Here is a 17,740-nt window from a genome sequence, read left to right as displayed (position 1 = left end):
GCTTGGACGTCTGCTGTTTTCTGCGCGCAACACCTTCGCACGGCGTCACATAATTAGGTTTGAGGGGATACAACTGCATGATCAAGCAGCCATGATCATCTGTCACTGAAGGTGGGGTTTGGGGAACAAATGCTTCGAGAATCACAAATATTGTTTACACACAAGTTGACACAACATAAACCAAGGTATATATTTCAAGAGATTACAGTAAACCCTACAGTAAATCCACCCTAAACCTTCTTGTTCCACACTGGGAGTGCTGTGACCACTTTTTGCATCTAACGAGCGATCGGTTTCTTTTGCCCCCGACTTGCACGTGCGTGATGTTCTTATCAGTGTCAGTGTGACATTGTCTGGAAATGAGTCTATACAAACCCATTGTAACTTCAAACTCCATTTTAACCATGGATAAAAAGAGAAAAATATAAGTATCCGGGCACACAAAGTTTAAAAATGAGGAACGCCTTTATTAATTTAAAAAGGCAAACTGCCAACATGTTTCGACCTACAAGGTCTTCATCAGGGCAAGAATGAAGGACAACACCAAACATACTCATTATATAGCAACAGGAAACACAGCTTTGCAATGAGATAATTAGCAGTGTCAGAGGCACGTGAGTGCCCATTGGTTAATACAGCCGTAATCACATGGACATGCCATTAGGCACTCAATCAACAGCTGACGCCTCACATGTGTGTGACAGCCAGAGGAATATATAAGCTAAAGCTAAGCACCAAATATTCAGCATAAGGAAAATAACACTTTTTATTATAGATCATAGAAAACAATAATAAACAATAAACAAAGTAGAAAACGAAAATACTAAAGAAAACACGTAAAATCAACCTCCTCATTCAGGCCAGGAGGGGTGAGAGCGTCTAAGGAATGAATCCAAAAGGTTTCCCGTTGATTCAATTTCCTTAGGCGATCACCACCTCTTGGAAAAGGTTTGAAGTGTTCTATAACTGTAGTTCTCAAGAGTGTGCCATTGCTGTTATGGCCTTGGCTGAAGTGTCTAGCAATAGGATAATTTATATTATTAATACGAATAGCATATTTGTGTTCAGCCAATCTGTCCCTGAGGCGGCGCTTTGTCCTGTCAATATAAACGATTTTAGGACAGGCACATGTCAAACGATATATGACGTGAGTAGTATATCAGTAGCAATTGGTTAAGTCCTTGATCTTATAGGTTTTCTGTGTTTTAAAGCAGTGGGGGCAACACATGCACTTGAACATACCAATTTGTTTGTTAAGCCAGGTCTGCTTTTTAACAGGTGGAAGGTAGCTGTGCATGAGTTTATCCCTCAGGGTGGGGGCTTTTTAGCAGGTGGAAGGTAGCTGTGCATGAGTTTATTCCACCTGTTAAAAAGCAGACCTGGCTTAACAAACCAATTGGTATGTTCAAGTGCATGTGCTGCCCCCACTGCTCCAGTGTCTCACAGACTAAATCATTTATAGATTTTAAAACACAGAAAACCTATAAGATCAAGGACTTTATCGATTGCAATACTACTACTCGCGTCATATATCGTTTGACATGTACCTGTCCTAACATCTTTTATATTGGCAGGACAAAGCGCCGCCTCAGGGACAGATTGGCTGAACACAAATATGCTATTATGACACACTCTTGAGAATTACAGATATAGAACACATCAAACCTTTTCCAAGAGGTGGAGGAAATTGAATCAACGGGAAACCTTTTGGATTAATTCCTTAGACGCTCTCACCCCTCCTGTCCTGAATGAGGATATTGATTTTATGTGTTTTCTTTAGTTTTTTCGTTTCCTACTTTTTTTTATTGTTTATTATTGTTTTCTATGATCTATAATAAAACGTGTTCTTTTCCTTATGCTGGATATTTGGTGCTCAGCTTTTGCTTGTGTATTCATCTGGCTGGCACACACATGTGTGGCGTCAGCTGTTGATTGAGTGCCTAATGGCATGTCCATTGCTGTATTAACCAATGGGCACTCACGTGCCTCAGACACTGCTAATTATCTCATTGCAAAGCTGTGTTTCCTGTTGCTATATAATGAGTATGTTTGGTGTTGTCCTTCATTCTTGCCCTGATGAAGACCTTGTAGGTCGAAACATGTTGGCAGTGTGCCTTTTTAATTTAATAAAGGCGTTCCTCATTTTTAAACGTTGTGTGCCCGGAACCTTCTTTTAATCTATGTCCCGTTTTTGAACCGCGTGAGCACCTTTTTAATCATTATCACGTTTTGCTATCTGAGCACCTGGTTAGTTCCTCTTTTTTATATATATATATATATTTTTATATAAAGTGGTTCATGGATGTTTTGTAACAATACAAATCTTTAGTAAACAGGTTTTCAAATAATTGTGGTGGAGTAAAAAGCACAATATTTGTCTCTGAGATGTAGTGGAGTAAGCAAAGATTCCTCAGATTTGTAATTAGTCGGGCTACTTTTCACCACTGCTAGTGGGCATGCCCCCTCCCCCTCCCGCTCCCTCATAGGTCTGGTGGTGATTCCAACCTCCTGGACATCCCCAAAACTAAGGAGCGGACCATGGGGTGACAGCCAGGGCCTTCTCAGTTGCAGCCCCCTCCCTTTGAAACTCTCCGTTCAAAGCCTCCCGCAAAACCCGCCTTTTCAGACTCACTATTGAGCTAATAGACTAGAGCCTGCCTGCCTGCTTGCTCAGGGGATAAATTGAATCTTGACCATCAGGTCACAATTCTTGTCAGATCCTGTGTCTAGGTGTGACATGACCTTTGACACGATCTAAATGTCTCAAGAGAAGAGCAGGTAGACAAAATACAACCACCCCAATTGCGTAAGTTATACATACAGTACATACTGTACTAACCCTACCATACAGATTAGACAACATTTTTAAATTTAAAAGGTTACATAGTGTCGCTTTGATAAAATAAATCACTTAAAACACCTTCAATAGGCTAAACATGGCGGCTGGACTACACGGCACATGGTTCAGTATAAAAAGGTTGCAGAGAAAATGGAAGTTATGCATTTGAGCACATGTGGGGCCTTATTTTGCGCGTTCTAAGTACCAGGTCTTAAGACCTGGAGGCGTGGCCAATGCTGTTTAGCTATTTTGAGTGGCCAAACAGCATTGGCCACACCTCCAGGTCTTAAGTTAAGTAATAAGACCTGGTACTTAAGACACGCAAAATAAGGCCCAAAGTCAGTACAGAGAAAAAACACAAAATTGGGGAAAAACAAGACTCACTAAAGATGGTGTAGATAGTCCCCATGAGAAAGTCATTCTCTTTGGAGATTTTGGACGTAAACGAATATCTTTCGGAGTCATTTCCCATCTAAGAGAGAGAGAGGGAGGGTTGGGGAGAGAGGTTTAGAATTTTAAGCCTTTTCCCCCCCAATGGCACTTTTTGCACTACAATAAACACATGATGATCAAATGATTCTACATACAGCTCACTTTATAAACATAGGATTTACTAACCCCCCCCACCCACCCACCCGTACAGTGATGACGAAACGCAAACAGTGACTCATCCACATGAATTAAGCCCCCTGCGGTTATGTTGTGCTGTGCTGTCATTCTCTGATCTCTCATAAGCTGTACATTACAATAACAAACGCGGCTTTATTCCGACATATCTCATTATGTGCTGTAGTGTAATGGAACAAAAAACACGTCCACCCCCGGCCCAAACCTTGCTCTGCTTCCGGCCCTGTTTAAAAACACTTAAAAAACACTTAAAACCGTATAGCTATAGTTGACATAATGGGCAGTCTTTCTTGGGAACGAAAATATTACTAGTTATAGTAGTTACTGATCCCAAAATGTATCTAGTTACTTTATAGTTAATAGTATACATTTTAAAAGTAACTAGATGCTTTACTTTAGTTACTTTTATTTATTTTTTGCTTCAAAATGTACTGCAGTACGTGTTAGTGACAACTCTCAACTTTCATCTATGATAAAAACTATATCCTATAGGAACAACGTTGAAATCATGTCATCTTAGTTCTTTTCATCCCACTCTTTTTGTAACCCATTTTGTATCACCCAGTGTCAATTGTGTCAACCTGAGGAGAGCAACGGACTGACCCTCATGCTTCCTTCAATGCATGAGGAGTCCGAGCCGCTTCTTTTCACCTGACAGAGGTCATCTATATACTTCTGCCGGGGCTCTAGAGTGGAGCAGGCGGCTCAATTTGATATTGACCACGCTTCCATGTTTACGGACATGCAGTGCATGTGCGTTCCCGCGCCGGTCATGAACGCGCGTCTATATATATTCAACATGGATTGGCAGCCCGGCTAAAAAACCTGGTTTAAAAAATTGGTTCAACCCATTGATAACTTTCTTCCAGACGGTCGGAACTACAGGCATCTGTAGCGTAATAGGATCATATTCCTTTTTTGATACGATACAGCAAATGGTATAGATTTGATTGCGCCGATGGTCCCCACTTAACAGTTTGAACACAGAGCACGTATAGATCCCGCTGCCCAGAACATGCTGCTCTGAGGAGGTCAGACAGGTAGAGGGGAGCCAGGTTGTGCAGTGCCTTATGGGTGGTTGTGAGCAGCATTTTAAAATGGATTCTTTGTTTGAAGGGCAGCCCATGCAGTGGGGAGGTCCTGGAGGACTGGTGGTGTGATCTGGTCTCTGGAGCGGGTACTGGTGAGCAGGCGGGCAGCCGTGCAGTGGACTGGACGTCCTGGGGGAATATGGTCTCTGGAGCGGGTACAGGTGAGCAGGCGGGGCAGCTGAGTGAGCATCTTTGCCTGGTCTGACATGCATGCATGGACCTATAGGGGACTCTAGGGTACATGTGATGAATGGTGCCTACAGTATAGTGGTTAATTACAACACACTGTCTCCTCCTAGCCTCTGCTTTCTAAACGTGCACAACTGGCTGGATTTGTGTTTTAGTTTACCATGTACTATATTCATTCCTCCTCTGGTGAGTCGTTCATCATCAGCAACATTATCACACTTGTCTTGTATAAAGAATGAGAGAACAGTCTATATTAGATACGAAGGCAGAAGAGCTGCAAACTCTTTCTTTTCATCCACCAGAGATCAGGCTTTTGCCCTGTGTGTGTGTGTGTGTGTGTGTGTGTGTGTGTGTGTGTGTGCGTGTGCGTGTGTGTGTGTGCGTGCGCGCGTGCGTTTCTCTGACCTGGTCCATGGCAAGTTAAGAAATCATATAAAAAAGAAATGGGCCTGAAACTGTAACTGCCATTGATGATTGCATTTTCTCTGTGAAAAGGACACTTTGTCCAAATGTCCAGTCATATTGGACACATTGCTGGCCAGTCTGGCACCTATAGGGACTCTCTATAACCATTCCCTTTGTCAAGTCCCGCCCGTGGTTGGACAAAAAAAATCCTCTCTCTCCATCCACTACCATTGAAATAACAAGTTTTTCAGTTGCTTTATGTTGATATTCTGTGAATTCAATTTCTTATTTTAAACTCGGTGTCAGTAAAAAGAAACTTCACAGGTGCAGCATGGTGACTGGGCATATCATGTTTGTTTTTAGCAAATTCAACATAAACAAGGCACAAGAGCCTGCTGGTTAGTTAGTCAGGGACCAATCAGAAGGCTGACAAATGTTGAATTGCAATGCTTCTGCTCAAAACTGGTGGAAACAATAGGGCCGATTTGCGACAGCATCACACAAAAATATCAAAAGTAGAGGATCCACAAGCTCAAAATGTGGCACAAAAGCGACACGTTTTGAACTTATACACCTGCTGCTTTTGCTATTTTGTTATTTGAACCCTTTTGGATAGAAAGGTAGATGTTGGATGTTCTCAAATAGAAACCTTAATTCAATTTTTTCCATTTGTAAAAGAACTATCCTCTTCATACCTGGGGAAAACTAGAGACGAAGCGGAGAAAGTCGATTGAAAGTCTTGAGCTTGAAACATTAACTATGTTTCCTGTAGTGATCAGGCTAGAGGGGAACACATGTCAATACCGTACTAAACATGAATTATGATGTGTAGTTTATGACCTGTCAGAGCTATGAGTGAATCATTGAAATACATATTCATAAGGTTCAGTGGCTACAAAGTATACCCCAACAGAGATCAGCTATTTTCACCAAATGTTCGCCGCCTGAGAAAACGGATGCTATAGAGCGTCGCAGTCCCTCCCCCTTTCAGAACGGCGAGTGGCCCAGGAAATGAAAAGCAATGCATTTTTCCCATAGCCGTTTCTGAAAGTATTTATTTAAAGACGGTTACGCCGCGGACAAAGCCAACTCGGATCGTGACAAATCTTGACAATGAACACAATATTTTGGGCCGATCAAATCATTAGAAAGAAGAAAATAAAGGCAGGAGACAAGACTATTTGTTTTGTTTTTCTTCTTATAAATTATTTGATCGGCCCAAAATATTGTGTTCATTGTCATGATTTTGGCCACTCGCCGTTCTGAAAGGGGGAGGGACTGCGACGCTCTATTGGCTTGATGATGTGTGTAACCAGCACCCCACCCCCCTTATCCGGGTGGGAACATTTAATAGCCAAAGAATATTAAACTTGACCTTTGGCTCTGTACTTGGTCTATTTGCCGAAAATTTACGATCTACAAGACGCTGTGAGGACCCCTAGGGGTCCCGGGCCCCCTGTTGAAAAGAGCCCTCGAATAGAGGGTTTAATCACCTGGAGCCAGAAGACCACGGACGCTTAGAGATTAACTTCAGAGGAGCAGAGGAAAGAGGCTCTGAACCCATTAAGACCTGAGGCCCATTCTAAAAACGTCTTGTAAATCCTAACCGTTTTCTCATAATATCCCCCCCAGACCCCATGAGAACAAGTGGTGTAAAGTAACTATGTACATTTAGTTAAATACTGTACTTGAGTACAATTTTGAGGTACTTTACTGGAGTATTTCCAATTGTCAAAGTTTTACTTGTACTCCACGACAAATATTGTACCTTTTACTCCACAATCTCCCGGATGGGCAGCCCATCCTCACTATTGGTGTGCGATCCTACCGCGTTTATTTGTTCTGATACCTTTTACTCCACCACAATGATTATATAACTTATGTTACTAGTTACTTTGTAGATTTAGATTATTATTACAAAACGTACATTAATTCAATTCAATTCAAAGGGCTTTATTGGCATGAGAAAACATACGTTTACATTGCCAAAGCAGAAAGAACAATACAACAACAATACAGCAATACAATCAAAACAAAAATGATGTACATTTGAAGGTCAGAATCTTCAATAGATCAAATTCTATGTACCAAGATCACTCGATGCAGGTATAGTGCAGGAAGATACACAATTAAGGTGGTTGTGTTCCATTAACACTTCACCCTATTTAAACTTTTAAATATAGCCAACAAGTACTGTAGTACATTTTGATCCTACATGCAGTACTTTCCCCCCACCACTGATGAGAACCAATGTAAACTAGAATAACACTGATGCTTTTCCCGGATTGAATGGGTTCATAGTATTCTCTGTGATTGGTCTCCCTGTTGAAATTAATGATTAAATCCTTCTTTTAGAAGTTTGCAAAAAACAACAACTGTACAGTTCAGTTCAGTACAAGGTCTGCTAAGAGGATTTTAAACCCAAGAAAGCCTAGTATGGCTTGTTTCCATTGGGGCCCTTTGTACTCCATTCATCAAAAAGCGTACATATCGACTCTGTGTACAGTAAACAGTTCAGGGAGGGTTAGGCTTTGAGTTATTACTGGGGTAGGCTTTGACTTTTTTCTGGGGCTAGTTTCGAATTGTAGTAAGTGCTCTTTGAGAGTGGTTTTGGATATGGAAGACCCCACATGCACAAGCCTATATACAAGTCTATAGCTGTATATATTATTACTTGTTATATTTAGCCTGTTTTTATCATTTTCCCTTTGCTCTCTCTACATCTGTGTCTCTTCTCACGGAATACTACAACATGATGGAGAGTATATGCACGAACAAAAAGAAAAGTAGTAGGTCAGAATCACACATTAGGTCATTGTACATCTTGCAGTTTCTTTTGGTTGAATCCTGAAAAGTAACAGTTTTGGACATGTGAGGTTTCCACCCGACAGACGATATATGTCAGATACTGTATACAGACATTTTGTGAGCATAGAGTAAACAAATGGAGGCCTTGTACTGTAAAAGACAGTTGTGAAGAAGCGTATAGTGGCCCTATACAGTAGCAGGAAGCAGGCTGGGAATGTGAATTTAAAGCAATGCAATACAAGCCATGCGTGATGTCCTGTTGTTCAGACATTTAAACAAGCTTTGCCCCCAGAGGTTAAAACGATTTGGTTTGATGCCCAGATTGGGGTTCAAGTGGTTAACAGGCCGCTCCATACAGACGAATGCTGCAAACCTCGTATGGTGATACGACCAAGGCTCTACGTCCTCCCGGTGAGGGCTCCTCACTGATATATATATATATATAATCTTTATTTCAGACAATAGTCCATATCACATAAGATCAACGTACAAAAAACCAAAAAAGACAAACAACATGGAAAAAGGATAAAAGCGAGCAGCTAATACAATTCAAAGTGCAGTATAGTCACAGTAGTATACATATTCAAGCACTGACCTATCTAATCAGCAGCAGGCTGCTGAGCCAGTGTTTGCGCAGCCTGGACGTGACCCGGTAACAGCTCTTCACACAGGGTTCGTTAGTGCCTCTATGATGCTGTTACTAGACACCTCCAGGGCGTTGCATACATTTGTACATGAGTTTTCTTAATAACGCATCGCATGTGGGCAAACCAACAGAGGTAAACAACTGACTGGCACTGTGCCACCTATAGGAACACGTAGGAGTAACCTCAAGGCATCATTATAAGCCACTCTGAGCCGTTGCATGCTCTTTACTCTGTACCATAGGACCATAGATGGGCTGTATAGAGCGCCGCAGTCCCGCCCCCTTTCAGAAAAGCGAGTGGCCCAGGAAGTGGAAGCCCCATGCATTCTCCCATCGGCACTTTTAATATAATTTATTTAAAGACGGTTACGCCACGGACAAAGCCAATTCGGATCGTGACGAATCATGACAATGAACACAATATTTTGGGCCATTCAAATAATTTATAAGACGAAAAATAAAACAAATAGTGTTGTCTCCTGACTTTCTTTTCTTCTTTCTAATGATTTGATCGTCCCAAAATATTGTGTTCATTGTCATGATTCGTCACGATCCGAATTGGCTTTGTCCGCGGTGTAACCGTCTTTAAATAAATTATATTAAAAGTGCCGATGGGAGAATGCATGGGGTTTCCACTTCCTGGGCCACTCGCTTTTCTGAAAGGGGGCGGGGACTGCGGCGCTCTATACTGATATACAGACAACACAGAAATGTGAATAGAGAGGAATCAACTAAATTGGGGAGAAACATATAGGTTTCCACCCGGCATGAGCGACAATATCACCTGACAGGGATGGTCTTGACGGGAGTCAAGGAGCTTATTAGGGGGGGGTGCTTGGCGCAGATGGGTTAATCACTGATCAGCTTGACCAATTGTGACCTGCCTAAACGAATGATATGCGCTACATAAATGACTGTCAGTCATTATTATATTGCCTCACACTCAATAATGAATGTGAAGATGACTGGCTATGTCCACCTGACCTCACGGCAGCTCTATTAACCCATTCTGACCTGAGATCAGATTCACACGAGGTTTCCACTGGACACACACTGGTCTGATTAACCCATTCTGACCTGAGATCAGATTCTAAAAAATGTCAGTCGTTCTTCGATTTTTCAAAAATAGCAGACCTACAAGCTCGTAGCGCGCCACTCGGTGGCGCGCTATGAGCTTGTAGATCTGCTATTTTTCAAGAGCTAAAGCATAACATGATGCTAACACCAAAATGGGTTCCCGGTCAGAATGGGTTAAATATAGCTGGAATAGTGGACAGTAACAACGTACATGTATTTTTGATTGACTGTAGCTCTGCTTCAACTTGAGCGCTCATGACTTTTCATTTTATTTCACAGACAAATATTGTGCTTTTTGACTGCACTACATTTATAGGAAGACAAGAGACCCTCGGCCAGAATCCAATCTTGCAAAAGATATGTTATGAATCAATTAACCACCAACTTAAGCCTTATTTAAAAAAATGGTAAAAAAAAAAAACATTTCAAAACTTTGTACTTTGTAAACAACTGCTTGGCACTCAGCATCAAGAGTTGGATTGGGGCTAAATCCCTGTGACATACTTGTGTAATGTAATGTCCAGGAGGTGTCATAACAGTGAAGCCCTTCATATCCCTTATATCATGCATAATGATAGAGGAGGAGGAAGAGTTGCAAACGTGTGTGTGTGTGGGGGTGTGTGTGTGTGTGTGTGTGGGTGTGCGCGCGCTTGAGTAAGCGCCAGTGCCATTAGTATGACAGACAGAGGGAGGCTTAACTCGGCCATCATTTATAATGATTAGGCTAAATTCATCCATTCACCTGTATGACAGCCACTAAAAAGTTTCTTAGCTCCCTCACAGCGCTAGCCTGGAGCCAATGAAGGGTAACTATAGGCAGATAGGCTGTAAAGTGGCACCCTGCGGTGATAGAGCCTCTGCCTATACGCCTAGGGGCTTTTCTAGTTTACTTTTTCAACAGAAACAATTATTCCTCTCCTCTCCGACACAAGGAACCCAGGGACACACATGTATACAGACACACATACAGACACACATACGGACACACATACAGACACACATAGCTACGTAATGGAGCGGAGGCACCGCTCAAAAATATATCTATAAGTCAAGTTGGAGTTCACACCAACTATAAAAATATTGTGTGTTGAACGATATAGTTATAACTATCATTCTGTGTGAATGCCCCTCTATAGGCTGCATATCGGGAAGAAACCTTGTATCTCCATTAATTATTAATTTATTATTAAGTTATTTTATAACGTGTTTGATGTATTTTCGTAAATGTAGGTCCTACTTCATCATACAAGAATGTCACACAAAAGTAGTGAAAATAGCTGATCTATTTAAGCTTTTGTTAGATTTGCTATTTTCACTATTTAATTTGAAGGTTTCAAAAGGGGGTTTTGGAAAAACAAGATTTCCACCCGACAGTGACGATGTTAGATAATAAACTAAAGTATGGCACTAAAACGTTATCTTGAAGGTTACAAATCAAAGAGTGCATTCTTCCTAGAATATCGACCTTAATAGACAGAAGTGCTCTTTTAATATTGCCTGACGCCACTGGGTTCAATGACGTTCTGACTGTGCCTGCACTTCCTGGTAGTCAGCGGACTCAAAAGCTACTAAACAGACCTAACAAAACGTGAATGAGTTATTGATCGTTAAACTTCAGAAGACCTCATCTGCTAATTTTAATAGCCTCAAGTGTCTCGGACTGGAGGCGTATCTCATGTTAAAATGTCCGTGTGGCGCACGGCATAAAATTAACTGCCGCAAGCATACAGCGACCCACACAGCTCAGCTGACACTGTCTGCTATACCCAAATCACAGCTCAGCATGCTATTGATCGTCAGATGATTAGATTAACCCATAGAACACTAAACATGGGGGATTTTTCACCCGGGCGATTATATTTTTTGCAATTTTCATAATGTTGCTGATGTCTGAGGTGGGTGGGTCTTTCAGTGCCTTCATGATGCTCAGTGACATAGAAGGTAGGTTTGTTTCCCTGCCCACATCCCTGATTTTTCCAACAGGCAGGTGTCCGGGTGAATTTCACCAGTGTTTAGTGATAGTGTGAAAAATCCAATACACCCACAAGGCTCCTCATTACCACTGATTGAGTCCATCCACAAACATCGCTGCCAGTCTAAGGCCCTCAGCATCATCAAGGATGCCTCCCACTCCTGTTCCAACCCTCCCATTCACAGAGGAGAAAGGGCTACAGATGTCAGGGCTACAGAGTATAGAAGGAAGCGCTCGCTTTCAGTAAAGCAACGTCCTGCTGCCTCCTGCATTATGTGCAAATTCCAAAAAGGTCTATTGAGTGATATCCAAACAAGCACTTCCAAACTCCAACAATCATCTGCAAGGAATTTCTTGACAGAAAGTAGCTCATAACATGTCTACAGTGGATTTCAACAAAACAAACACTTTGCAGATACAGATGCAATGTTGGTGAGTTTGACATTGTTTAATACAATTTGACTTTTCTGTTTGGAACTTTGGATGTATGGGCTGTCAATGGCAAATTGTAGGCTAATTGGAATAGTTGGCAGTTGCCACCCGGTATTCTGAACATTTAGCACCTAAGAACATCTGTAGCTCCGTAACGGTTTAGAAGATATCAGCCATGTTTGAAGTGGCGGTTGTTTTAAAAAGGGCGTGGTCATTTTCGGGATAGAATTTCTCACAGTTCCCAAGTTCTTCCCTGGGGTCATTTGCCAAAAACAGCTGAGATATTATCTCCTAAATGAAGTGCATATACATACTATCTTAGCCAGGTCCTATAGACTACATAGCAGATCTACAAGCTTTTATACTATATATATATATATATATACTGTGTATATATATATACATATTATAATTAAATAGTTAAAATGTCATAATGGTGACAGACATAGTCTACTCATGCAGGCACACCCCTTTAGTGTCCCTATTCTGGGCAAAGCGAACATTCGGTGCGTTGCGACACATTGTGAGGTTGTGAGATTCTGTGTAGAGGCAAAATAGGAGGTCACCAAATATAGACCCCTGGGAGACCCGGTTCAATTTACTTTGGCGTTAGTTTAGTTTATTTGGACAGGGACAACGAAATATGCCCGATTTAGCTTGGAGCTAATTTCCATCCCCATTATGAAAACAATACAGTACACACATACAAATGCAGTATACAGTAGGGTGTTTTAAAGTGCTTATGGATGGTTAAATTAATATAATTATGAGTTTGTATCTACTATAGGCTCTAGTATCCATATTGGAAAGAAATGTGGCTTCTTCCGATCCATCACAGGTCTTACTCTTACTACACATGAAGGCACTGTTCCATTTTGTGTAGCACAGTGGTTCTCAAACAAGGACCCCATAACTCAGTGTACAAATTTGGAACCCCCCTCGGCCCTCAAGGAACCAGAGTCCAGACCCACTTTCCAGTGAACCAACATGTGCAGTATGAGCACCCTGACTCTTTTTCCCCACAATGGAACAGAGCCTTCATTAGTACCTGTGAAGGAAGTAAGGAGGAGGTCCGATTTGTTTCCTGGTGCATAAAGCCATGTTCACCAAAAGCAATTTTTTTGAGTGACAGAGCCCATCTGGGATATCATGTAGAGCAGGGGTGGGCAACTGGTGGGGACCACATGCGGCCTTCACTTAATGTGGCCCTCAGGTTAATGTCAGAATACTGATATAATATTGGTTTCAGCTGTTACAATTCCACAACTTGCAAACATGACCCCCTTTAATTACTTTAATTGCTGAAATTACATAACTCAAAAATAGCAAAAAATAATTAAAGATTTCAATTTGAATATAGCAAAAAAATTGCAGATCTACAAGTTGAAAAGGCATCGCAATGTGATGTGTTTTGAGCTTGTAGATCTGCTATTTTCTGCTACGACAGCAATGTGGCCCTCTGGAGTGGGTGTGGAAATATAGTGGGCCCTCTCCATCGTCAAAGTTGCCCACCCCTGATGTAGAGATTAGCACGGCACTGCTGCACTGACCAAGATGCCTCAAGGTTCGTCGGCACGGTCAAACACAACACGAGGAACTGCTCTCCCCAAACGTTAAACCCATCTCGGCTTGAGGACGCCCAGAGTGTTTCCCAAGAAAAACGCTCCTGATGGAGGGGAAAGGAACTGGTTGGAATAACGTGTTCCTCCCACGCGCTACGTCCAACCAGGGAAACTCCCCCCTGTCGGGTGTAAAGGAGCAACTTGGGGACACTCAGGCATGAAGGAAGCATGAGTTCAAGTCCGTTGCTCTCCCCTTGTCCCCCATATATGGGGACTAGGTTGGTGGAGGGTGTGTAGAGCCCAGGATCACATTAGATGATTGACACAGAATTGACAAAAAATATATAAAAATCGAGCCAAAAAAAATTTGTTCTGTGGACAGCCCTTCGGGGCCTAAATTCTACCCAGTTCAGTGTAGCATGCAGAGAACACACATGTTTATGTTATGAACGGAACCATGTACAGCAGGTACCACAACTCAAGAGGAAATGGAAATGAAGGGAAATGGAAGCAAATTGAAAAGATGAATATAAAATAATAATAAACCTCTCATTCTCTTTCTCTCCCTCTCTGTTCTGTCGTCCTCTCTCTGTGTCCTGTGCCTTCCTTCCTTCCCACGCTGCCGTTACACCTGAGAACAAACACAATGACATTTAATTAAAGCAGTGCTTCTCAATTTATTTCATATAGCTCAGCATATTGTTTGCCAACTGTGAAATGGGTGTCTAATACACACATGGGTGGGTGTGTATGGGGACAAACTATGTATTGAAATTGTATTGTGGAATCCATGATCTCGACCGCGGTCGAAAAATGATGATGATGTATTGAAAACGAGATGATTCATTTCAAGGGGTTATTCCCAATATAGAATTTCTATATTGTTGCTGTCAGGCAGAAAACCTATGTTTTCCCTTATGTCAACTTTATTAACTTTTTAATTATTAATGGAGAGATGAGAAAGGTTGGGGACTTCAGCATTTTTCAGGCCAAGAACCCTTTAGTTGAGAAAGTAGGTACCCAATCCACTACATATTGTATATAATTGTGTTGCAGGTTAAAATGTTCAGTAGATTTCATATACAGTAAATGGCACATGTTGCATTTATATAGCGCTTTTCATCCAAAGCGTTATAGATTGTGCATTACATTCACCAATTCAACCACAGATTAATACACAGATTGTGGAGGAAACCATGCAAGGCACCAACCTGCACAACAGGACCAATTAGGGTTCAGAGTCTTGCTCAAGGACACTTTGACACTAACTCTGGGGGAGCCTGGGATCGAACTGGGAACCTCAGGGTTCCCATCCGACCCTTAGAGTATACCGGTATATGAATAGAGATGACATCCGAGTTCTCCTTCCATCCACTTGCATTAAGTTGCTCAAAAGCGCATGAGGCGATTCCACTCCTTCTTCCGGGTAGGAACAGAGTGCATTCTGGGATGGATTGCAATAGTGAGTGGCCCCAAACACATGAACCCACTGCCGTTGAACGCGCACAAGCGTGCTGCCGCCGTGAACGTGCACAATGATAGTCAACGGACCAGCGCGTTCATGTGTTTGGGGCCAGGCTGCAATATCAAATTCGGCCACTATGTCCATTTCCCCTCAGTGTTTCCTCTGGGTGCCTTCTCTAATTCATATATACTCTAAGATCCGACCGCTCTAACGGCCACTCTACCGCTGATCCACTGCCGCCCCATATAGCTTTACATGCTTTGCTGACAGTACTATCATCAGTGTTTTATAACTTTATATATCATCTTTTCTATTAATCTCCAGGCAGACACCAAGAGGCTGGGAGGCACCTGGTCGCAGATAGAAAAGAACGCCAGTGACCGAGAACTCTGGAGGGCCCTTGTCGACGGCCTATACCCTGGAAAGGGTGTCAGGCATAAGTAAGTAAGTTTTCTATTAATATGTTGGATTCATGCTCACAACACGCTGTGAGCTTGTAGATGGTCTATTTTCCACGGCCCCCTTGTAGTAACCCAGAGGACCCCTATAGTGTTCCCATACACCCTGTTGAAGACCCATGGATTAGACACAATTACTGTGAGCCAATATACGACCGAGCGCGGTTATGTAAAGAGGACATTAACACACGGGAATGTGATTATCGTCATTTCCCCTGGAGAATAGTATACCGACGAGAGAAATGAAATCCTAACGGGATCCAATCCCATGCTGTATGCCTTCACTTGATCTTCGCCTGCTTCTACCCAAGCTGCCGTATGGATTCTCCCCCATCACCACACCTACTCTCCAGGGTCTGCTCTCCCCTCCCCCCCCCCCCCTAAATCTGATCCATCTCTTTCTCTTCATCCATTCCCAGGCAGCATACCAGCCCACAGCCTCTCTCTTCTTTCTGGTCTCGTTGTTTCCCTTAAGCCCATTAATCTTTCCTAATCCCCCCCCCATCGCAGCCTTGTAGAAACTTGTGTAACTAAAAGTCTGACGTCACCGGCGGCGGTGGCACCGCTCGCCTTCTCTGACATTGTGTTGTGGCCAATGATGAAGGTACGTTCTTGCCTTCGTAATGATGGTGTAACCAGACACTGAAGACATGGACATAATGTTTGTATTATGGTGTAACCAGACACTGAAGACATGGACATATGTTTGTATTATGGTGTTACCAGACACTGAAGAAATTAACGTACGTTTGTATTATGGTGTAACCAGACACTGAAGACATGGACATATGTTTGTATTATGGTGTAACCAGACACTGAAGAAATTAACGTACGTTTGTATTATGATGTAACCAGACACTGAAGACATGGACATATGTTTGTATTATGGTGTTACCAGACACTGAAGACATGGGCATATGTTTGTATTATGGTGTTACCAGACACTGAAGACATGGGCATATGTTTGTATTATGGTGTTACCAGACACTGAAGACATGGACATATGTTTGTATTATGGTGTTACCAGACACTGAAGAAATTAACGTACGTTTGTATCATGGTGTCAGTGGATCTGGATCAGTGTTAATTCTGAAAGCAATTTTTGATTTAGTTTTAGACGTCTGAAAAGTTTTAGTCTAGTTTTAGTTGACTAAATATCATAATATTTTAGTCCACAAAATCAACAGTTTGCCAATATTTTGGCAGGCCTTGATGGCGTACTCTTGTTTTTAGACGACGTAAAAAATAATAACCTATATAAAACATATTTAAATTAAGTGACTTTCAATACATGAAAAGAACATTATGCAATGAAGTACATATAAAATAGATACAACACACACACACACACACACACACACACACACACACACACACACACACACACACACACATCCCAACATTTACATATGACCGGTAAGAAAGAAAAGCAGGTGCTGCTGGTGGAAAGTGGAAAAAGCGGCACTCTGAAATAAAGCATTCATTTACATACAACACGTTGTTAATCACCCTCGCTGCTCCCATCCCTTCAACATTATTCGTCCATGATCCATCTGTTCAACCTCTTCCACGTTTGTCTTTAAGGGTAGTGTACATGATCATCAATCCATTTCATTCCGCTCTCCATTCCATAGATCACACACCCCACCTCGATATTATATATAGATCACCTGGATACGTATACCTCTCCGTGGCACCAGGCCTTGGGCCAGAGTCATTCGTCTTTGATATATTTAGTGTGATTTTTAACAGGTGTCACTGGCCTTGGACCTTGTCGACCGCACTGAGGTTCCTCAAAGTGAATGTCTTTAACAATGAACTGTCGGTAAATCAGTCATCAATCGGCGTAGAGTCGTAGACTATCACTTTGTCACCATTGTTCTGCCCCCACAGTGTAGTGGTCATGTTTAATTATTCTGTGAAACAGCACCACCCTGTGGTATCCCATGTTTTCCTATTTTTTTTGTTTGCCTTGTGCTTGCAATTAGGTACCGCATATATTTTCAGCTGTGCTGCCTGCAGTCAGTCAAATGTCTTCAGCTCCAGTGTAGGCCACTGCTGCTTGTGTCTTCTCTTGGGCTAAAAGCATTGTCTGTGAGTAATGAGTTTATGATGGCAGGTTATTTTATGTTGTTTCATGTTTGCATTTGTACAGATGTATTTCACAAT

The 17,740-nt window shown here is 42.0% G+C and overlaps 1 protein-coding gene across 1 annotated transcript in view; it reads right to left on the bottom strand.

Moving 5' to 3' along the window:
• opn7b (opsin 7, group member b) overlaps positions 1–17,740 on the bottom strand; it is an 80,957-nt gene that overhangs the window by 21,197 nt on the left and 42,020 nt on the right. The window contains exons 2-3 of the mRNA XM_080764921.1: positions 14,195–14,279; positions 3,224–3,311 (exon numbers count right to left, since the gene is read on the bottom strand). Coding sequence (XP_080621047.1) covers positions 3,224–3,311 — 88 coding nt within the window. The 5' untranslated portion in view covers positions 14,195–14,279. The remainder of the gene's footprint in view (positions 1–3,223; positions 3,312–14,194; positions 14,280–17,740) is intronic.

The sequence above is a fragment of the Protomyctophum bolini genome (genome assembly GCF_963924005.1).
Source record: "Protomyctophum bolini genome assembly, chromosome: 5".
NCBI lineage: Eukaryota > Metazoa > Chordata > Actinopteri > Myctophiformes > Myctophidae > Protomyctophum > Protomyctophum bolini.
Note: the sequence above shows the minus strand (reverse complement) of the source record. Positions and strands in the feature narration are given on the sequence as shown.